The sequence below is a fragment of the Scyliorhinus torazame genome, chromosome 1 (assembly GCF_047496885.1).
Source record: "Scyliorhinus torazame isolate Kashiwa2021f chromosome 1, sScyTor2.1, whole genome shotgun sequence".
NCBI classification, from domain to species: domain Eukaryota; kingdom Metazoa; phylum Chordata; class Chondrichthyes; order Carcharhiniformes; family Scyliorhinidae; genus Scyliorhinus; species Scyliorhinus torazame.
In genome coordinates, this window is record NC_092707.1 from 389,367,687 (window position 1) to 389,390,857 (window position 23,171).

Below are 23,171 nucleotides of genomic sequence, written 5' to 3' on the forward strand. Positions count from 1 at the left end.
ATTTCTAATTAGTGTCAAGTGCAACATAGGGAGGCAGCGGCGTAGTGGTATTGTCACTGGACTCGCAATGCAGAGATCCAGGGCAATGTACGGGGAACCCATATTTGAATCCCAACCAAGGCAGATGATAAAATGTGAATTTAATAAAAATATGGAATGAAACTGATGACCTTGAATCAATTGTCGTAAAAACTCACCTGGGTCATTGATGTCCTTTAGGGAAGGAAATCTGTCACCCTTATCTGGTCTGGCCTATATGTGACTCCAGAAAACAATAATGCGGCTGATTCTTAAATCATAGAATTTACAGCGCAGAAGGAGGCCATTTGGCCCATCGGGTCTGCACCGGCTCTTGGAAAGAGCAGCTTACTTAAGGCCACACCTCCACCCTATCCCTGTAACCCAGCAACCCAATCTAACCTTTTGGACACTTAGATGGATTAGCATGGCCAATCCACCTAACCTGCACATCTTTGGACTGTGGGAGGGAACCGGAGCACCCGGTGAACCCCACGCAAACACGGGGAGAAAGTGCAAACTTCACACAGTCACCCAAGGTCGGAATTGCACCCGGGTCCCTGGAGCTGTGAGGCAGCAGTGCTAGCCACTGTGCTACCCTGCGCTCTGAAGTGGCCAAGCAAGCCACTCAGTTCAAGGGCAATTAAGGATGGGCAACAAATACTGGCCTTGCCAGTGGTACCCAGAACCCATGGAAGAACTTTTAAAAATAAATTTAGGGTACCCAATTTATTTTTTCCAATTAAGGGACAATTTAGCATGGCCAATCCACCTTGAGTGGCTGCAGCTGCTCTCTCTGTTTGCTGCTGTATTGCCTGGGTGAAGGAGAAAGGAGAGAGGGAGGATGGCATTTGCTGCTGCCTGGTATATCTGAAGCTCACCGGATGTTACAGGGAGCTGCAAGTGAGGCAAAGCTGTCTTCACAGGTGAAGGTTTGGCCTGGCTTGGAATGTATAGAGTTCCAGCCTGGGACTGAATTCCTCTCACCGGGCATCCTTTACAATGTAGTACTCTACAGGGTATCAGTGACAGATGTGAGCAGAACAAGCAACAACGAGGCTCTTCACCAATCAGAACCCCCAATGAGACACACAGAATCCAAAGCAGAAAATATAAATTAGATTTAGAGGATGTTCAAAATAAAGATTGGAAAATACAGATGGGATTAAGGGAGAGAGGTAAAAATCACAAACAGAAATGATTTTTTTCAAAAAGTTTAAAAAGAAATCTGCAACACTCATTTTCCTCTAAGGAATGAGACTCCACACTTGCAAAAAATAATTTCTTAGGGTTAGAGACATTGTTGTTCATTGATAACTATTAGTCCTAACATTTTCAACCATTTTAAATATGGAATTAGTGGGCAAGTCCAGCAAGTTCACTCTGTTGCAGTTGTTTCAATGCTGAGTGTTTTGGTGATGATCGCAACAGATGTACCCTGTGGAGGATCCAGGGAATCTCTGACCGCAACGTCTGAATTTCTGCAATTAACTCCAGAGGTTGCCGTCAGATTTGCTCTGTTGTAGCAGTGAACATCGACAGCCTCAGTTATTCTCATCGCGAATTCTTGGCCCAAATACTTGATCCAGGAAATTGGAATCTGTCCATTACTGTTTTGGAATGTAACAATTCCTGTGAGAGAGGCAGTGGAAGCTTCTCATTTTTGCTTGTTGAGCAGTCTGCAGTCAAAGTGTTCCTTTAGGGATGAAATGTTTGATGCAGAATACATAAGGTATACGAACTCAGAGCATGATAACTCAATAGAAATTTAGCAGCCAGAACTGCATGCCTATCCCACAAGATTTCATCAAAGTAGAACTGTTACTTTATGAGGTAGTAAAAAAAAACAGAATGTTAAGAGTTCAAGCTTCAGTAGAAAATGGGTAAATGGCTTTCATCACAGGCTTCACCATCGTAATAGTATACTGCTGACACTGGCAGTAATCAGAAATTGTATTTTCATCTGAGAAACTGCTACATCCATTAATATTTTAAGCTTGCTGCCCCCCCGACATCAATGTTTTTGTCTCGTCTAAATCCTGTCAGAAGGGATTTCCTCTGACAACCTGCCATCCATGCCATATCTAGCAAGGGGAGCAGACTTAATTTTACAAAGTAAAGGAGCAGAAAATACTCAGCAGGGCAGGCAGCATCTGCGGAGAGTTGCACATACATGACTCGGAGTCATCCATAGGTCACCAACCAGCGCGAAAGATGTGGAGGACCAAATTTGCGAGGTAATTACAGAGAGGTAGGAAGAATGATAGCGTTGTTATATTGGGAGACTTTAATTATTCAAATATTGGCTGGGATAGTAGCAATGCAAAGGGCAGAGAGGGGCAACAGTTCCTGGGGTGGATTCTCCGGTCTCGTGGGACCCATTGTGAGCAAGGGCAGAAAATGTGGCATTCGAGCCAAAACTCAATTCAGTTTCAGCAGCACTGAAAAATCCCAGCCCTGAGGATGGGGAAGTTTGGCCCCAGAGTGTGTCCGGGAATATTTTCTACAGCAGGATGTGTCCAGTCCAATGAGGAAGGAGGCAATATCGAACCTCGATCATGCGAGTTAAATAGGCCAAGTGGGCCAAGTGTCAAAAGAGGAACATTTAGGGGCCAGTGATTCCTTGTATCATAAAGTTTAGGTCAGTTAAAGAAAAGGGCAAGGAGCAATCCGAGTAAGAATAATTAACTGGGGGAAAGCAAATTTCAATAGGTTAAGAATGGATTTGGACCCACGTCATTTAGAATCAAAGGTGGGCAGGCAAAATGAATGATATCCAACAATGAGCTGCCTTTATTGAAGATTCGGTTCAGGTACAGACGCGTTATGTTCCCAGGAAGTGGAAAGGGAGAGCAAAAAAATGCAGAACTCACTGGACGGCAAAAGAGGTAGAGACTAAGATGATGAAGAAAAATTGTGTGTGTGACAGAAGATCAATATGACCAAAAACCAGGCTGAATATAAAAGGTTCAGAGGGGAAGTGAAAAAGCAGGCAAGAGAAGCAAAGAAAGAGTGCAAAAGGAGACTGGTACGGTGGCACAGTGGTTAGCACTGCTGTCTCACAGCATCAGGGACCAGGGGCAAGATTCTCCCCAAACGGCGCGATGTCTGCCGACTGGCGCCCAAAACGGCGCCAATCAGACGGGCATCGCTCCGCCCCAAAGGTGCGGAAGGCTCCGCATCTTTGGGGGCCGAGCCCCAATATTGAGGGGCTAGGCCGACGCCGGAGGGATTTCCGCCCCGCCAGCTGGCGGAAACGGCCTTTGTTGCCCCGCCAGCTAGCGCGGAAATGACATCCCCGGGCGGCGCATGCGCGGGAGCGTCAGCGGCCGCTGACAGTTTCCCGCACATGCGCAGTGGAGGGAGTCTCTTCCGCCTCGGCCATGGTGGAGACCGTGGCGGAGGCGGAAGGGAAAGAGTGCCCCCACGGCACAGGCCCCCCCGCGGATCGTTGGGCCCCGATCGCGGGCCAGGCCACTGTGGGGGCACCCCCCGGGGCCAGATCGTCCCGCGCCCCCCCCAGGACCCCGGAGCCCGCCCACGCCGCCTTGTCCCGCCGGTAAGGTAGGTGGTATAATCTATGCCGGCGAGACAGGCAATTTATCGGCGGGACTTCGGCCCATCCGGGCCGGAGAATCGAGCGGGGGGGCCCGCCAACCGGCGCGGCGCGATTCCCGCCCCCGCCGAATATCCGGTACCGGAGACTTCGGCAACCGGCGGGGGCGGGATTCACGGCAGCCCCCGGCAATTCTCCAACCCGGCGGGGGGGTTGGAGAATGACGCCCCTGGCTTCAATTCCGGCCTTGGGTGACTGTGTGGAGTTTTGTGTGGAGTTTGCACTTTCTCCCCGTGTTTGCGTGGGTTTCCTCCGAGTGCTCCTGTTTTCTCCCACAGTCCAGAGATGTGTAGATGAGTTGGATTGGCCACGCTAAATTTCCCCTTAGTGTCCAAAGATGTGTAGGTTAGATGGGGTTACGGGGATAGGGTGGGGGGAGTGGGCCTAAGAAGGGTGCTCCTTCAGAGGGTTGGTGCAGATTTGATGGGCCGAATGGCCTCCTCCTGCACAGTAGGAATTCTATGGTTCTAAAATAAAGGGAAATCCAAAAATCTTCCATATAAACAATAAAGAGTGGTAAAAGGAAACCACTTAGGGACAAAGGGCAGGATTTTCCACCCACTGCTGGGATCATCCAGTCAATGAAGGCATTAGAGAGGGTGTAGAAACGATTCACGAGAATAGGCTCCAGGGATGAGAAACTTCAATTACGTGGATAGACTGGAGAAGTGGGGACTGAAAGAAGTTAGAGATGCAATAGGTTTGGAGCAAGCAAAAAGGGGATGGTGGGAAAAAGAATAAAAGAGGTCTGGACGGAGTGGAGGGCAGGAGGGGTTAAATGAAATGTAAAGACGCATGGCCATAGAGTGAGGTAATAAACATGAAACAAAAGGCATGTCTCGAGGAGGTATGAATAGTTGCTATCCAAAAGCAAAAGGCGGGATTCACCGTTCCACGACGCCGAAAGTGCATCGGAGAATCCCTTCTGACGCCGAAATCGGGGGCAGTGCCTGTTTGACACAGGTTTTGTACCCTCTGCCCCCTCCGAAATGGCGTCATCGTGTCTCGCACCTTTGGGACGGCGTTAGCGCATCACCCGAAGGCCCTCCCCCGATGCTCCGCCCCCGATGGGCCGAGTTCCAGACCGCGCAGTTGACGTGTGGTCCCAGCGGTCGGGAACCCTGCGTGGTGGCTGCGAACTGTGTCCAGCTCCGCCACAGTCGGGTGGGAGCTGTGCTGCTGGTCGGGGGGCTTCCGCGAGTGGTGGTGGGGGTGGCCAGGGGGACAATATCTGGGAGATCAGGTCCGCGCACGTCCAGCGCCATGTTCTCTGGCGCGACCACTGCAAATCGTCGCCGTGTGCACGCGTGACCACAGGCGCGGCCATTCTCCAGCCGTTTGTATCGTGGGAGCTGGGAGTTTAAGCAGCGTGGCTGATAGCCCCTCACTGGTCGCAGGATCGGTGAGGGATCGCCGCCGATTTTTTTGATGCCACAGATCCTCCGCACGTAGGCTCAAAAATGGTGAATCCAGCCCAAAGCGTTGGGGAGGATGGGCACCAAAGAAACAGGCAACTGAATGGGTCAGAGGTTACAATCTAAAGCTCAATATTTATTCCAGGTAGCAGAGATTAGGTGCTGTACCTCAAGCTTATGTTGAGGTCTGAAATTGTAAAAGAAATATTAACGTCAGGGGGCTTTTAAGTGCCTAGTGGTAAGATGAGGTGCTATTCCTCAGGCTTGCATTGAATGTAATTGAGCAATTTTCTTGGCTTTAGTGAAGCCAGCACGTGCCTATTGCCGCAATAGAACTTTAAAAATCTTCTTAAGCCACGTTGCTTTGTTCAAACGCTTGAGTGATCCTGTACTGGTTATGTGCTGGGTGAAAAGGGCTGCTCCTGAGGGAAGGCTAAGGTGGTCAAGCCCTCGAGATGCTGAGGGATGTAAAGTTTGGGCAGCATGGTAGCATTGTGGATAGCACAATTGCTTCACAGCTCCAGGGTTCCAGGTTCGATTCCGGTTTGGGTCGCTGTCTATGCGGCGTCTGCACATCCTCCCGGTGTGTGCGTGGGTTTCCTCCGGGTGCTCCGCTTTCCTCCCACAGTCCAAAGATGTGCAGGTTAGGTGGATTGGCCATGATAAATTGCCCTTAGTGTCCAAAATTGCCCTTAGTGTTGGGTGGGGTTACTGGGTTATGGGGATAGGGTGGAGGTGTTGACCTTGGGTAGGGTGCCTGGAATTCGCTACCGGAGGAGGTGGCGGAAGCAGGGATGACAGTGACATTTAAGGGGCATCTTGACAAATACATGAATAGGATGGGAATAGAGGGATACGGACCCAGGAAATGTAGAAGATTGTAGTTTAGTCGGGCAGCATGGTCGGCACGGGCTTGAAGGGCCGAAGGGCCTGTTCCTGTGCTGTACATTTCTTTGTTCTTTGTTCTTTCAACATGAAGGTTGCGGCCCACAATTTTGGCCAAACAGATATATATATATATAAATATCTGTACACACAGAAAATAAACGTAATAATTCAGCTACAATCAATAAGGACAACAGTCATCTAATTTTTTTTCATGTTTCACACATATTTTGTGCTATATTTTTCACTTGGGTTTAACAGTTACAATTTTAAAATAAATTGACTGCTTCCATATATCGCAAATCTTGCTGATTTTGAGTAGGCTTGCTGTTGCATTTTTCTGAAGTTTTCTTTCATAATATGTTCAGGTGTCTTCAACAGTCATCATTGCTGCAAAGTCTTTATACAGGATAACATTTTTATCTGGATCCACAGCAGCCGACAGCATCTCTTCCATCTCCTCTTGTGTAAATGGCTCCCCTATGGAATGAAAGAAATAACACAATCACGTTCTCTTCTCACGCTTCCCAAGGTCAATGGTTAAGCTTGAAGAAGCAACTTCATGGCCATCTTCACCCACCTCACATTTATGAAATCGAACAATAAAGTGGGAAGGTCGAGTCCAAATACAGTTAAATGTCATTACACCACCGTTACTGCAAACCACTGTCACACTAACAAATATTTATGCCGGTTTTGAAAGATGTTATAGTGAAGCTGGGACAGATGCCCTGGAAAACAACTACTTTGACAGCTCTTAATAAACATGTCTGAATGTAATACAAACATACTTTGAAAAATTAAATTATTGCGTAGATTAGGGGGTTAATTAATGGTGGGACCTGTTGGGGAGGGAGGTGGTATTTGCACTCTGTTTATATTTTCATGTACATTGTTTATATTGCTGCTGTTACAATGCCAAAAAATACCTCAATAAAATGTTTCTTAAAAAAAAAATTAATTATTTATGTCACTATGAACTCTTCAATAAGAAATGGACTGGACACAAATATTAGTACAATTTACACTGGTATAAAAGCATTTTAAGAAGTAGGTAAACTGAAACACTGAGAAAAAGAAGCCTGCATTTACATGATGCCTTTCACACTACTCGCATGTCACAGAATGGGCTGGATTTTCCCCTAGCTTTAGGCCCTGACCTCAGGACCAAATGGGGGCCCCGGAGCCTGCTGCTGCCAATACGTCGGCAGCAAGGTTGCACAATGGTTAGCGCTGCGGCTTCATAGCGCCATCGTCCCAGGTTCGATTCCCGGCTTGGGTCACTGTCTGTGGGAGTCTCCACGTACTCCCGGTGTCTGCGTGGGTTTCCTCCGGGTGCTCCGGTTTCCTCCCACATGTCCCGAAAGACGTGCTGTTAGGTAATTTGAATATTCTGAATTCTCCCTCTGTGTACCCGAACGGAGGCCGGATTGTGGCGACTAGGGGCTTTTCACAGTAACTCCATTGCAGTGTTAATGTAAGCCTACTTGTGACAATAAAGATTATTATTATGTTATTAGTGTTTTTAAAAAATTAATTTAAAGTACTGATGCACGATCAATGACCAATAAAGCGAGGTTGTAGTCCAACTGAAGGCTTTAATAAGCTAGATGTTTCCCCCAGCAGCTCAGGTACAGAATGAAGGCTGCTGGGGCGGCACGGGTTCTTATACCCCGCCTAGCGGGGCGGAGCTATCATACATTCTAACCAATAGAAAGCATACAGTTTTCACCAATGGTGCTTTAGCCTATCAGGTACCGTAATACATATAAAAAAGAGTCCGGCGGGGATGGTGGCCTGAAACTACAAAACATGGCAACGTAGTATAATTAGTTATGGAGGTACCATAATAGCTCCGTACAGTGTTTGGTAACTATCTACAATTCTGATAGCTATATACGTTTGATGGTTTATATTTACAGTTTACAATTAAAATGAAACAATCAGTTGATCGGGGGCCCTGGTCATTCTCTGTGATCGTCGGAGCTTCGGTGGTGACTCTGATGGAGGCTCGGGCGTCTGTGACTCCGGGAGCGTAGCTTTGATCTCCATGGCAGCATCGGCACCCCTAGACGGCGCTGGTGGGAAAACGGTTGACCTGGGAAGGGAGCGCCTGCGGGGGGGCGTCGGTGGGTGGGGGGGCCTAGACGGGGCCGGCAGAAGGACCGATCCTCCTGTAAGGTGCTGCGGTGGAGGGGAGGGTGGGACTGGTGGCTGGGTTGTGCATGGGGTTCCGGCGGGCGCCAGGTCCCGTAGGGAGACCGTATCTTGTCGGCCGTTGGGGTACACCACGTAGGCGTACTGGGGGTTAGCATGGAGCAGATGGACCCTCTCGACCAACGGGTCCGACTTGTGCGCCCGCACGTGTTTTCGGAGCAGGGTGGGTCCGGGTACTGCCAGCCAGGTCGGGAGCGAGGTTCCAGAGGAGGACTTCCTAGAGAAGACAAGGAGACGTTCGTGGGGTGTCTGATTGGTGGTCGTACAAAGCAGTGACTGGATGGAGTGGAGGGCATCTGGGAGGACTTCTTGCCAGCGGGAGACTGGGAGGTTCCTGGACCGTAGGGCCAGTAGGACGGTCTTCCAGACCGTTCCATTCTCCCTCTCTACCTGTCCGTTACCCCAGGGGTTGTAACTGGTCGTCCTGCTCGAGGCGATGCCCTTGCTGAGCAGGAATTGACGCAGTTCGTCGCTCATAAAGGAGGACCCCCTATCACTGTGTATGTAAGCGGGGAACCCGAACAGTGCAAAGATGCTATGGAGGGCCTTGATGACGGTGGTTGCGGTCATGTCGGGGCAGGGGATGGCGAATGGGAACAGGGAGTACTCGTCAATCACGTTAAGGAAGTACGTGTTGCGGTCGGTGGAGGGGAGGGGGCCTTTGAAGTCCATGCTGAGGCGTTCAAAGGGACGGGAAGCCTTTATCAGGTGCGCTTTCTGTGGTCGGTAGAAGTGCAGTTTGCACTCCGCGCAGATTTGGCAGTCCCTGGTGGCTGTCCTGACCTCCTCGATGGAGTAGGGCAGGTTGCGGGTCTTGACAAAATGGAAAACGCGAGTGACCCCCGGGTGGCAGAGGTCCTCGTGGAGGGCTCAGAGGCGGTTTACTTGTGCGGTGGCACATGTGCAGTGGGACAGGGCGTCAGGAGGCTCGTTTAGCTTCCCGGGACGATACAAGATCTCGTAGTTGTAGGTGGAGAGTTCGATCCTCCACCGCAAGATCTTGTCGTTTTTTATCTTGCCGCGCTGTGCATTATCAAACATGAAATCAACCGACCGTTGGTCCGAGAGGAGAGTGAATCTCCTGCCGGCCAGGTAATGCCTCCAATGTCGCACAGCTTCTACTATGGCCTGGGCCTCCTTTTCGACTGAGGAGTGGCAGATTTCGGAAGCATGGAGGGTACGAGAGAAGAAGGCCACGGGTCTGCCCGCTTGGTTGAGGGTGGCCGCCAGAGCTACGTCGGACACATCGCTCTCGACCTGGAAGGGGAGGGACTCGTCGATGGCGTGCATTGTGGCCTTTGCAATGTCTGCTTTGATGCGGCTGAAGGCCTGGCGGGCCTCTATCAACAGCGGAAAAGCTATGGATTGGATCAGGGGACGGGCCTTGTCCGCGTAGTTGGGGACCCACTGGGAGTAGTAGCTAAAAAACCCGAGGCAACGTTTCAGGGCCTTGGAGCAGTGAGGGAGGGGGAACTCCATTAGGGGGCACATGCGTTCAGGGTCGGGGCCTATAACTCCATTTCTCACTACATAGCCGAGGATGGCTAGGCGGTCGGTGCTAGACACGCATTTATCCTTGTTATATGTAAGGTTAAGGATTTTAGCGGTCTGGAGAAATTTTCGGAGATTAGTGTCGTGGTCCTGCTGGTCATGGCCGCAGATGGTGACATTATCGAGATACGGGAATGTTGCCCGTAAACCGTACCAGTCAACCATTCGGTCCAACTCGCGCTGGAAGACCGAGACCCCGTTGGTGACACCGAAGGGAACCCTTAAGAAGTTATAGAGCCACCCATCTGCTTCGAAGGCAGTGTATTTGCGGTCATTAGTACGGATGGGGAGCTGGTGGTAGGCGGACTTGAGATCCACCGTGGAGAAGACCTTATAATGCGCGATCCTGTTTACCAGGTCGAAAATGCGGGGGAGAGGGTACGCGTCCAGCTGCGTAAACTTGTTGATGGTCTGACTGTAGTCGATGACCATCCTATGCTTCTCCCCAGTCTTTACCACCACTACTTGAGCTCTCCAGGGGCTGTTACTGGCTTCAATGACCCCGTCCCTCAGTAGCCTTTGGACCTCTGACCTAATAAAGATCCGATCCTGGGCACTGTAGCGTCTGCTCCTGGTGGCGACGGGTTTGCAATCCGGGGTGAGGTTCACAAACAGGGAAGGCGGGTCGACCATAAGGGTCGCGAGGCCGCAGACAGTGAGGGGGGGTATAGGGCTGCCGAATTCGAAGGTCAGACTTTGAAGGTTACACTGGAAGTCTAATCCCAGGAGTGTAGCCACGCAGAGGTGGGGAAAGACGTAGAGACGGAAATTTTTGAACTCCCTTCCCTGGACTGTGAGGTTTGCTACACAAAACCCCTTTATCTCCACTGAGTGGGAACCGGAAGCCAGGGAGATTTTTCGATTAATGGGGTGGATGAGGAAAGAACAGCGCCTTACCGTGTCGGGATGTACGAAGCTCTCCGTGCTTCCAGAGTCGATTAGGCAGGACGTCTCATGCCCGTTGATGAATACGGTCATCGTAGCAGTTGAGAGTGTTCGAGGCCGAGACTGATCCAGAGTCACCGAGGCTAATCGCAGCAATTGAGAGTTCGCTTCGGGCAGTGGTTAGCCGAGCTGTGGTCCTAGGGGTTCATCCCAGATGGCAGCTTCCATTGGTCGCACATGGCTGGGGGTGCACAAAATGGCGGCACCCATCCCTCCAACGTGGCGTCCGCGGAACAAGATGGCGGCGCCCGGGATCCGCACATGGCCCTGGAATATGAAGATGACGGCGACCGCTGGCCGCACGGGGCCCGTGGAGAAGTTTGTGGTTGCGGTCCGCATTCGTCGCCGGAGGCCGCGGCAACCGCACGGGTCTGGCATACCCCCATGAAATGGCCCTTTTCGTCGCATCCCTTGCAGGTGGATGCGCGGGCCGGGCAGCGCTGGCGGGGGTGCTTGGCCTGCCTGCAAAAGTAGCAGCAGGGCCCCTCGGGGTTGCCAGGCCGCCTTGTAGTGCAGGCCTGTGGGGGAATGGGGGAAGTCTCGGGGTCAGCCGCGGAGGGGATCCACGCTGCCTAGGGGGCTGCCGCGCGGTCGGGAACGTAAGCGCGGGCGTTCCTGGAGGCCACATCCAGGGAGCCTGCAAGGGCCCGTGCCTCCCTGAGACCCAGGGTGTCCTTTTCTAACAGACGCTGGTGGATTTGTGAAGATAGCATACCTGCCACGAAAGCGTCCCGGACTAAGAGTTCCGTGTGTTCGCTCGCCAAAACCTGCGGACAGCTGCAGCTTCTTCCCAACACCAGGAGTGCATGGTAGAATTCCTCCAGCGATTCCCCTTGTTGCAAGCAGGTGCCGGGCGTAGACCTGGTTTACCGGGCGAATATAGTGTCCTTTTAGCAGCTCTCTTGCTACATCGAAGTCTTCCGCTTCCTCGATGAGGGTGTAAATCTCCGGGTTCATCCTTGAGTGCAGGACGTGCAGTTTCCGCTCTCCCGTGGGTGCGTTTTCAGCTGTCCCGAGATACCCTTTAAAGCACGCCAGCCAGTGCTTAAAGATTGCTGCTGAGTTCGCCGCGTGGGGGCCAAGCTGCAGACACTCTGGCTTGATTCGGAGCTCCATCCTTTCTTCTTAAAAAACTAGCTTATTAAATTGATGCATGATCAATGACCACTAGAGCGAGGTTGTAGTCCAACTGAAGGCTTTAATAAGCTAGATGTTTCCCCCAGCAGCTCAGGTACAGAATTGAGGCTGCTGGGGCGGCACGGGTTCTTGTACCTGCCTTGCAGGGCGGAGCTGTCATACATTCGAACTAATAGAAAGCATACAGTTCCCACCAATGGTGCTTTAGCCTATCTGGTACCGTAATACCTATAATACCACAAGTACCCAATTCATTTTTTTCCAATTAAGGAGCAATTCTGCATGGCCAATCCACCTATGCTGCCCACCTTTTTGGGTTGTGAATGTGAAACTGACGCAAACACGGGGAGAATGTGTAAACTCCACACAGACAGTGACCTGTGGCCAGGATCGAACCCGGATCCTCGATGCCGTGAGGCAGCAGTGCGAACCACTGCGCCACCGTGCCGCCCTGTTCTACCAATAGTGTGTCCATTACTGCAATCTTCAGTAATGCAGCAGCCAATTGGCACACAGCAACCATCTACAAGAAGTAAACTGTAAAAAGGAGATAAATTTCTTTGTTGGTGTTGGTTAAGCGGTAGCCATTGGACAGGACTCCAGAGCCCCTGCTCTTCAGCGAAAAATGGCGTAGATGGCTTAGATATCCACGGTCGATTTTTCCCCTTTCTACCGTCTTACTATTTTGTCGGTATGAACCTTTTCTGAACACTGTGAAAGATCGCTCGGAACGTTCTCCACTGTTCCTGAACTGCTTCACCATGAAGTCTTTGCTCCCAGTCTACCTTAGCTAGTTCTTCTCTCATCCCATTGTAATCGCCTTTGTTTAAGCACAAAACACTAGTGTTTGATTTTACCTTGTCATCCTCCAACTGTATTTTAAATTCCACCATATTGTGATCGTTCCTTCCAAGAGGATCCCGAACTATGAGATCATTAATCAATCCTGCCTCATTACACAGGACCAGATCTAGGTCCGCTTGTTCCCTTGTAGGTTCCATTGCATACTGTTCCAGGAAATTATCCCGGGCACATTCTATAAACTCCTCCTCAAGGCTGCCTTTAACAAGCTGGTGAAACCAATCGATATGCAGATTAAAATCTCCCATGATAACCGCTGTACCATTTCTACATGCATCCGTTATTTCTTTGCTTATTGCCTGCCCTACCATCCTGTTACTATTTGGTGGCCTATAGACTACTCCTATCAGTGACCCTTTCGCCTTACTATTCCTGATTTCCACCCAAATTGATTCAACCTTGTCCTCCATAGCACCAATATCATCCCTTACTATTGCCCGGATGCCATCCTTAAACAACAAAGCTACACCACCGCCCTTACCGTCCATTCTATCCTTTCGTATAGTCTGATACCCTTGGATATTTAACTCCCAGTCGTGACCATCTTTTAATCATGTTTCAGTAATGGCCACTAAATCATAGTCATTCACGATGATTTGCGCCATCAACTCATTTACCTTATTTCGTATACTACGAGCATTCAGGTAAAGTACACTTATGCTGTTTTTTATGTCTTTGTTATGAATCCTAACACCTTGATCAGTAACTTTTCGCAATTTATTTTTCCTCTTACCCTTTCTCCTAATTTTCCTTGTCTTTGAACCCATATCTCTACATAATAACCTGTCACGTAACCTGCTGCCTTGATCTCCATTAACCATTATACTGTCCATAGCTTTACACTTCCCTTCCCCCCAACTTGCTAGTTTAAAGTCCTTGTGACCAACCTATTTATCCTATTCGCTAAAACACTGGTCCCAGAATGGTTCAGGTGAAGACCGTCCCAACGGTACAGGTCCCTCCTGCCCCAGTACTGATGCCAATGCCCCATGAAATGGAATCCCTCTTTCCCGCACCACTCCTTTAGCCATGTGTTAACTTCCCTAATTTTCTCAACCCTATGCCAATTGGCACGTGGCTCGGGTAGTAATCCAGAGATTATAACCCTGGAGGACCTGTTCTTTAATTTAGTCCCTAGTGTTTGATAATCCCCAAACAGGTCCTCTTTCCTAGTCTTACCTATGTTGTTAGTCTCAACGTGGCCCACAACAACTGGATCCTCCCCCTCTCTCTCCAAAATCCTTTCAAGCCGATCAGAGATGTCCCTCACCCTGGCACCGGGCAGGCAACATACCATGCGGGACTCTCGATCTGGCTTACAAAGGATGCCATCAATCCCCCTAATTATAGAATCCCCTACAACTACCACTTGTCTTTTTGCTCCCCCCTCTTGAATGGCTTCCTGTACCACGGTGCAGTGGTCAGTCAATGCATCCTCCCTACAGCCCTCTTCCTCATCCACACAGGGAGCAAGTACCTCATACCTGTTGGACAAGGTCAAGGGCTGAGGCTCCTCAACTCCTAAACTCAGGATCCCCCTACCTGCCTCCCTTGCAGTCACACCACTCTGTCCCTGACCACTGTCCGAATTAACAGTACTTATTCTACCGGGTGTGACTGCCTCCCGAAACAAAGTGTCCAGGTAATTTTCCCCCTCCCTGATGTGCCGCAGTGTGTGCAGCTCGGTCTCCAGATCATCAATTCTGAGCCGAAGTTCCTCGAGCAGCCAACACTTGCTGCAGATGTGGTCACTGACGGTCTCAATGGGATCCACCAGTTCCATCATCATACAGCAACAGCACATCATCTGTCCAGCCATAGTCAATTAGTTAATTAATTTAAATAATAATTTAAAACATTTTTTTTAATATAGAACCTCAAGGATAATCCCGAACACCAACAAAAACACAGCCCTCTCTCGCCACTCACCCGAACTCAGTCACTCACCTGAACTCAGATGCACTCTGTTCCAATCAGCACTCCGTGTCTAAAGGCACTCCTGCCACACCTTTTGTGCACTCACCTCTCCCAGCACTATCCCGGCTCACTCTCCTCCCGCGCTTTTTAAATCTCCCGGCTCTCTCCTCCTGCGCTGTTTTCGCTGTCCCGGCTCTCTCCTCCCGCGCTTTTTAAGTCTCCCGGCTCTCTCCTCCCGCGCTGTTTTCGCTGTCCCGGCTCTCTCCTCCCGCGCTTTTCAAATCTCCCGGCTCTCTCCTCCCGCGCTGTTTTCGCAGTCCCGGCTCTCTCCTCCCGCGCTGTTTTCGCTGTCCCGGCTCTCTCTCCTCTCGCGCTGTTTTCGCTGTCCCGGCTCTCTCCTCCCGCGCTTTTTAAATCTCCCGGCTCTCTCCTCCCGCGCTGTTTTCGCTGTCCCGGCTCTCTCTCCTCTCGCGCTGTTTTCGCTGTCCCGGCTCTCTCCTCCGCGCTTTTAAAATCTCCCGGCTCTCTCCTCCAGCTCTGTTTTCGCTGTCCCGGCTCTCTCTCTTCTCGCGCTGTTTTCGCTGTCCCGGCTCTCTCCTCCCGTGCTTTTAAAATCTCCCGGCTCTCTCCTCCCGCGCTTTTTAAATCTCCCGGCTCTCTCCTCCCGCGCTGTTTTCGCTGTCCCGGCTCTCTCCTCCCGCTCTTTTTAAATCTCCCGGCTCTCTCCTCCCACGCTGTTTTCGCTGTCCCGGCTCTCTCTCCTCTCGCGCTGTTTTCGCTGTCCCGGCTCTCTCCTCCCGCGCTTTTTAAATCTCCCGGCTCTCTCCTCCCGCGCTGTTTTCGCTGTCCCGTCTCTCTCTCCTCTTGTGCTGTTTTCGCTGTGAATGTGATCAGATCACATTCAAAGATACGGGCGGTATGGTGGCGCAGTGGTTAGCGCTGTTGCCTCACGGTGCTGGCCCCGGGTCACTGTCCGTGTGGAGTTTGCACATTCTCCCCATGTTTGCGTGGGTCTCACCCCCCCCCCCAACCCCAAAAGGAACGCAGGCTAGGTAGATTGGCGACGCTAAATTGCCCCCTAATTGAAAAAGAAAATTGGGTACTCTAAAAAAAAATGTTTTTTAAACATTCAAAGACTCTGCTTCCACTGCCTTTTGAGGAAGAGAGTTCCAGAGACTCAAAACCCTCTGAGAGAAAATAATTCTCCTTGTCTGTGGCACAAAGTAATTCCTGTATACCTTTAAGGGAAAGCAAATCTTAAATGAAACATCAGTCAAAACAAAACCGAAAGAAAGTGCTGTCATGTTTGAAATGTTGAAGTCTGACTTGCTTCCCCGAATGCCAGAAAAGTAAACATGCTCTTTGCCAAATAGCTTCAAGTAATTATGCTGTACAAAATAAATATTCTTGTTGGAAGAAGCTGAGAAAAATGCAAGCCAGATTCGTATCAGATCACATTCAGTTTCAATGGAACATGTCAATTCAAGATAATCAAGCGCTGATTAGAATAAGGGTGCAGAACTGAGATGCAGATAATTTTTCTGATAATTGATGAAATTATACCCACATACTTGATAAATTAGCTCAGTTGTACTTCAAATGACAAGCACCAGAAGGAACGAAGAAATAGGGAAGAGCTCTCTTTACAAAAGAGGTGTAATTCTGAATCATTAAATTCTTCATTTTAAAAAGAGACAATCGAATTAGCGCCATATTTCAAACAGAATACATGCAATCTACACTCATAGGTACACCATTTTCATTTTGACCTAAGACATTCCATTTTAGTTTAAGTGCCATTATATGTCTTCTGATAAAACCTTTATAACCTTTTGCTAGCAAAATATTTGCTTCCATATCTTCTATGGTGAGCAAGTCAGACGTTGGGCTAGTTTTATAAAGACAGGAACAGGAACAAACCTTAAGCACAGTGATGGGGTTAGCTCGGGTCAGGTGCAGAGGCCATGATGGAGGCTAGTTTCGGGTCTCTTGGATCAGGGGTTTTGTGAAAAGGTGAGGCTGAGGGCAACATGGTGGCGCAGTGGTTAGCATCCCTGCCTCACAGCACCAAGGTCCCAGGTTCGATCCCAGCTCTGGGTCACTGGGTCTCCGCACAGACAGTGACCCAAGCCAGGAATCGAATCTGGGACCCTGGCGCTGTGAAGCAACAGTGCTAACCACTGTGCTACTGTGCCGCCCATTTCTTTACACTCTGTCAAGTTTGACATTTGCAATGGACATTTAAAGCAGAATTAATTGTAAGTGTACACGTATGTAAAGTTTTTACAATGAGGTGTCATCAACAGTTCTATCAAGTGAGACTTGCTCAGCAATAACCTGCTCACTGACGCACAGTTTGGGTTCCACCAGGCCACTCAGGTCCTGACTTCATTATTGTCAAACATGGGCTAAAGAGCTGAACTCAAGATATGAAGTGAGAGTGACTGCCTTTGACATCAAAGCAGCATTTGACTGAGTATGGCATTAAGGAGCCCTAGCAAAACTGGAGTCAACTCTACACTGGGTTGGGGTCACAACCAGCACAAAAGGAAAATGGTTGAGGTTGTTGGAGGTCAATCCTCTCAGACCCAGGGCCTCATTCTCAGGAGTTCCTCAAGCCTGACCATGTGCGTCTGCTTCATCATTGACTTCCCTCCCTCATAAGGTCAGAGGTGGAGATGCTTACTGATGATTGAAGAATATTCAGCACCATTTACAACTCCTCAAATACTCAAGCAGTCCACGTCCACATGAAACAAGAATGGGGCAACACTCGGGCTTGGGCTGATAAGTGATAAATTACATTTGTGCCACACAAGTAGCAGGTCATGACCATCGCCAAAAAGGGAGATTCAACCATCTCCACTTGACATTACCATCACTGAATCCCCTACTATCAACATCCAGGTGGGCAAAACCTCAACTGGACCAGCCATGTAAATACTGTGGCTACAAGAGCAGGTCGGCTGGGAATTCTGTGGCGAGTGACTCACCACTCACTCTCTAAACCCTGTCTACCATTAACAAGATACAAGAAGTAGAATAGAATACTCTCCACTCGCCTGGCTGAGTGAAGCTCCAACAACACTGAAGAAGCTTGACACCATCCAGGACAAAGCAGCCCACTTGATTGTAACCCCATCCACCAGCTTCATTCCTTCCACCACAGTCGCACAGAGGCAACAGTATGTATCACCTACAAGATGTACTGCAGCGACTCACCAATGCTCCTTCTAAAAACTCTGCCACCTAGGAGGACCGGGGACGTATTGCATGGGAACACCAGCACACAATTCCCACGTCACACACCATCCTGACTGGCAACTATATCACTGTCACTGGGTCAATGTCCTAGAACTCCCTTCCTAACTGCACTGCGGGTATATTTACACCACATGGAGTGCAGAGTTTCAAGGAAGGGACTCATCACCATCTTGTCAAGGGTAATTAGAAATGGGAAATAAATGCTGGCCTAACAGTGAAAATATGTTAAAAAAAACTACTTGTGGATATTAACAGGCTTCTCCAATCGTGAGTTAAAAGATATAGGGCTGGGGCAGCACGGTGGTGCAGTGGGTTAGTCCTGCTGCCTCATGGCGCCAAGGTCCCAGGTTCGACCACGGCTCTGGGTCACTGTCCGTGTGGAGTTTGCACATTCTCCCCATGTTTGCGTGGGTTTTGCCCCCACAACCCAAGATGTGCAGGCTCGGTGGATTGGCCACGCTAAATTACCCATTAATTGGAAAAAATTAATTGGGCACTCTAAATTTATTTTGAAAAAGGAAAAAGATATAGGGCTGGATTCTTCCGCCCTGCCCGCTGCAAGATTGCCACAGGCGAGACGCGGACAATGGGAAAGTCCATTGACATCGGACAGGATTCCTGGTGGTCGGGCGAGCACGGCCGGAGAATCCCGCCCATACTGTTTTATAGTGAAAGATGTTTTATCCTATGAACAATTACTGCCACAACGTATTAGCAGGTCCACTCGTTTATAATTACAGAGTAAGTCAAATTCCATTTACATTGCACAGTAGTCTGGCCATTTTCAGCAAAAAAACTGTTTAGTTTTTCTTTTTTTAAAAAATATATTTATTAAAGTTTTTAACACAATTTTTCTCCCTTACAAACAATAACGCCCCCCCCCCGGTAACAAAAAAAAGAAATGAGAAATCGCGCGGAGCAAGATATATACATGGCAAAGTAGTATATTTACACAGCTTTGTACACTGGCCCTCACCCGTACGTGCCAGTTTCCCGACTCTCCATGTTATCTCTTTCTCATCCACCCTCCCAGGCAGCTCCCCCCCCCCCCCCCCCCCTCCCCGGACCCCCCCCCCCCCCCCCCCCCCCAGGTTGCTGTTGCTGCTGACCGACCTTCCTCTAACGCTCCGCGAGATAGTCTAGGAATGGTTGCCGCCGCCTGTAGAACCCCTGCGCAGACCCTCTCAAGGCGAACTTAATCCTCTCCAACTTTATGAACCCAGCCATATTGTTTATCCAGGCCTCCAGGCTGGGGGGCTTCGCCTCCTTCCACATTAGCAAGATCCTTCGCCGGGCTACTAGGGACGCAAAGGCCAGAATGCCGGCCTCTTTCGCCTCCTGCACTCCCGGTTCGTCCACTACTCCGAATATTGCTAGCCCCCAGCTTGGCTTGACCCGGACTTTCACCACCTGAGATATTGCTCCCGCCACTCCTCTCCAGAACCCCTCCAGTGCCGGGCATGACCAAAACATATGGACATGGTTCGCCGAGCTCCCTGAGCACCTTCCACATCTGTCCTCTACCCCAAAGAACCTGCTCAACCTCGCCCCCGTCAAGTGAGCTCTGTGAACCACCTTAAATTGTATCAGGCTGAGCCTGGCACACGAGGAGGAGGAATTAACCCTACCCAGGGCATCAGCCCACAGACCTTCCTCGATCTCCTCCCCCAGCTCCTCCTCCCATTTACCCTTCAATTCTTCTACCAGCGCTTCCCCCTCTTCTTTCAACTCCTGGTGTATTGCCGACACCTTGCCCTCCCTGCCCCATGCACCCGAGATCACCCTGTCTTGAATTTCTTGTGCTGGGAGCAACGAGAATTCCCTCACCTGTCTCCTCACAAAAGCCCTCACCTGCATATATCTAAAGGCATTTCCCGGGGGTAACTCGAATTTCTCCTCCAGTGCCCTTAAGCTCGCAAATGTCCCGTCAATGAACAGGTCCCCCATTCTTCTAAACCCCGCCCGATGCCAGCTCTGGAACCCCCCGTCCATCTTCCCCGGAACAAACCGGTGGTTACCTCTGATCAGGGACCATACCGATGCTCCCATTGCGCCCCGGTGCCGTCTCCACTGGCCCCAGATCTTTAACGTTGTCGCCACCACCGGGCTCGTGGTATACTTTGTCGGCGAGAGCGGCAGCGGTGCCGTCACCAACGCCCCCAGGCTCGTTCCTTTACAGGACGCCGTCTCCATCCTCCACTGTTTAGTTTTTCTATAGGAAACTGTGATCTTAAAATATTACCCTGTGTATTTATTTTTACTTTTTCTTTTAAAAGTCAAGGGTACTGGGGGAGATGGTAGGCAATACAGCAGACTGGTCAGAAATATGTGATTTAGGGTTGTGAAGAGAGGAGGGATTTCGGGAATTCAGGGTGGTTACATGGAGTGTTGGGCTTCAGTATTATTGTGGGATATGTTACAGAAAGAGACAATATTGTTCAGAAAGATTTTATAACTGTGAGAGCAGGGTATAGGAGTTTAGTTTAATGGTGGAATTGGTGGGATCTTGCAATAAGGCGGTAGGGATCCTCAGCCATCCCTTTTCACTCGGGCGAATAGGGAGCAAAATGCATTGTATTTTATCACACCATAACATGTCCCCCGATTTTCTGATGGAGACTATAAAGCCATCAAGACTTGGCATAATAAGGGCCCACCCAAAATTATATTAATTCGGAGGCTTTCCTCCCTTGGCCCCAAGCCAAGTATTTTCAGCAGCAGTAAGATGAAGCATGATAGAAAAAGCATGATCAGAAGGTGTCAATGAAAATAAAGTGTTCCATTTACGGAAAGCGCACATTACATATACATAAAACACTGAAACAGATATATTACCTTCCTCAGTCAAATACTTTGTAAGTTCCTCTTGAGTAAGATATCCCTTCTTAGTTTGATCTAACACCTGAAAATGAAAATATTCATTGTTAAAATCAGAAATGTTCAATAAAGACAGCCATGCTTTAACTGCAGAGTGCATATGTTACAAGTTTCAGGTCTTACATTAGATATTTTCTCAAATGCAGCAGGGCCGGATACCTTGAGTCTGAACATCTCACATTTGATGGTGTTCCAGGGCAGATACCCCAATAATGAACTAATGTGGTCGGGTAGCCCAGGAGTGTAACTGAATCTAATCTGACCTGGACTTTGTATGTTGCACACACTCCTACACGTGCATCGCTAACATTTGTGATGGAGGGAAGAAGCCAGACAGTAATTACTCAGCTACTTTATTTCATAGATAACAGATGAACAGGCTGAGTAACAATGAAAGCAAATTCCATGGGCAGGAGTCCCCCATCTCGCGGCAGAGTGTCCACGCCATCGTAAATGCCGTCGCGTTTTATGACGGCATGAACGGGCCGCTGCCAGGAGTAATTCTGGCCCCTACAGGGGGCCAAGCACGGCGCTGGAGCGGTTCAAGCCGCTCCAGCTGCCAATCCCGGCGCGAACTGTGCACCGCGGGATCCGCGCATGCGCAGTGGTGCCGGCGCCAACACGTGCATGCACAGTGGCCTCCTTCATCGCGCCGGCCCCGATGCAACATGGCGCAGGGCTACAGGGGCTGGCACGTAGGAAAGGAGGCCCCCAGCCAGAGAGGCAGGCCCGCCGATCGGTGGGCCCCAATTGCGGGCCAGGCCGCATCGGAGGCCCCCCCCCGGGGTCGGCGCCCCCCTCCCACAGGCCTCCACCCGACCCTTCAACGCCGAGGTCCCGTTGACTCAGAACAGGTTAGAATGGCGGCAGCGGGACTCAAATTTTTCCTACGGCCGCTCGGCCCATCCAGGCCGGAGAATCGATGGGCCGGCCGCGTAGAGTGGTCCGCGACCGGAGCCGCGCCAACTACGCCGGCACCAATGGCACCGATTCTCTGCTCGGGGCGGCATGGCTCGGTCGCGGGGATTCGCCGGCCCGGCCCAGGGCTGGGAGAATCCCGCCCCATATACTTCAGCCTCACTTTTCACTTGAGAATGGAAAAAGCAATCAGTCACTTGTCCTGACCTTTTTTTTTGGTATTTCCTTCCTTTCCAACTATTTCTAATTGCAGAATCCCATCTACTGTATTATTTGCCTCCAGCTTCCAAGGATTGTGTTTGAATTAGAATTTACAGCAGCATTTGCCCAAGCAGCATTGAGTGAAAGGGGACGGCTAAGGATCCTTCCACACTACTGCCCGCTAATTTCACCATTATACCAAACTCCTATATTCTGCTCCCACTGCTACATTGGGCCCAACTAGACTATTTTGGTGTTTATTCTCCACAAGATTCTCCTCCCATCCATTTCCTCTCTCCCTATCAGCTCTTTGATGGACTAGCTCATCTTTTGTTGCCCATTAATTTCAGATATTCATTTACCTGCCTGCTCGGGTGGCTCTTTGTCCCTTCCTGCCCTTCTGCTGCGAGAGGGCTGAGTTGCTTATTTCCTCCCTGTAGCAATTCACCAGTACGCCAGTCAATACAAACTCCTCATAAAAGCAAATTACTGCAGATGCTGGAATCTGAAACCAAAAAGAAAATGCTGGAAAATCTCAGCAGGTCTGGCAGCATCTGGAGGAAGAGAAAAGAGCTAACGTTTCAAGTCTGATGATCCTTTGTCAAAGCTGGGCTGGGGCTTTGACAAAGGGTCACCTGGACTCGAAACGTTAGCTCTTTTCACTCCCTACAGATGCTGCCAGACCTGCTGAGGTTTTCCAGCATTTTCTTTTTCGATACAAAATCCTCACCCCCGTGAAGTACATCTTAAAAGGGCCATCCATCTCCTGCTATTCCCATTCTAGCCAATGGGTCTGGGATGAGTCACGATGAATGCCTATTGTCAATTTGAACCAGACTGTCAGCTGCGACATTTCACAAATTTGATTGTCTTTTCCAACCCGTGCAAACTCGCTTTGACCCAAAACATAAGCGAAACGTAAAATTCAAGTCCTTTCTATGAAGTGTAGAAAATTATGAGGGGCCGAGATAGAGTGGATGGGAAGGACCTATTTCCATTCGCAGATATGTAAAGGATTAAAATTCAGACTGTCTCTTTTTGAACCAACACAAACAGGATGGGCTGAATGATCTTCATCTGTGCTGCAAATCTTTCTATTTTCTTAGAAACAGAAGAAGAAGGAACACAGGGCGGGATTCTCTCAGCCGGGGGCCGGGCCGGAGAATCCCTGCGACCTGCGCGAATCGCGCCACGACACCCCGACACCGGCATGCAATTCTCCGCAGGGCGTGGTTGGCACGGTGCCAGTCGGGGGCCCCTCTACACGGCCGGCCCGCTGATTCTCGGCCCGGGATGGGCCGTGCGGCCGTCGTAAAAAAGCCGGGTCCCGCTGGCACCGTCCACACCTG

The 23,171-nt window shown here is 49.9% G+C and overlaps 1 protein-coding gene across 1 annotated transcript in view; it reads right to left on the reverse strand.

Moving 5' to 3' along the window:
* Positions 1–6,123: 6,123 nt before the first annotated feature.
* The window catches only part of efcab2 (EF-hand calcium binding domain 2), a 184,302-nt gene continuing 167,254 nt past the window's right edge, over positions 6,124–23,171 (reverse strand). The window contains exons 6-7 of the mRNA XM_072512946.1: positions 20,662–20,728; positions 6,124–6,414 (exon numbers count right to left, since the gene is read on the reverse strand). Of these exons, the coding sequence (XP_072369047.1) occupies positions 6,299–6,414; positions 20,662–20,728 (183 nt within the window). The 3' untranslated portion in view covers positions 6,124–6,298. The remainder of the gene's footprint in view (positions 6,415–20,661; positions 20,729–23,171) is intronic.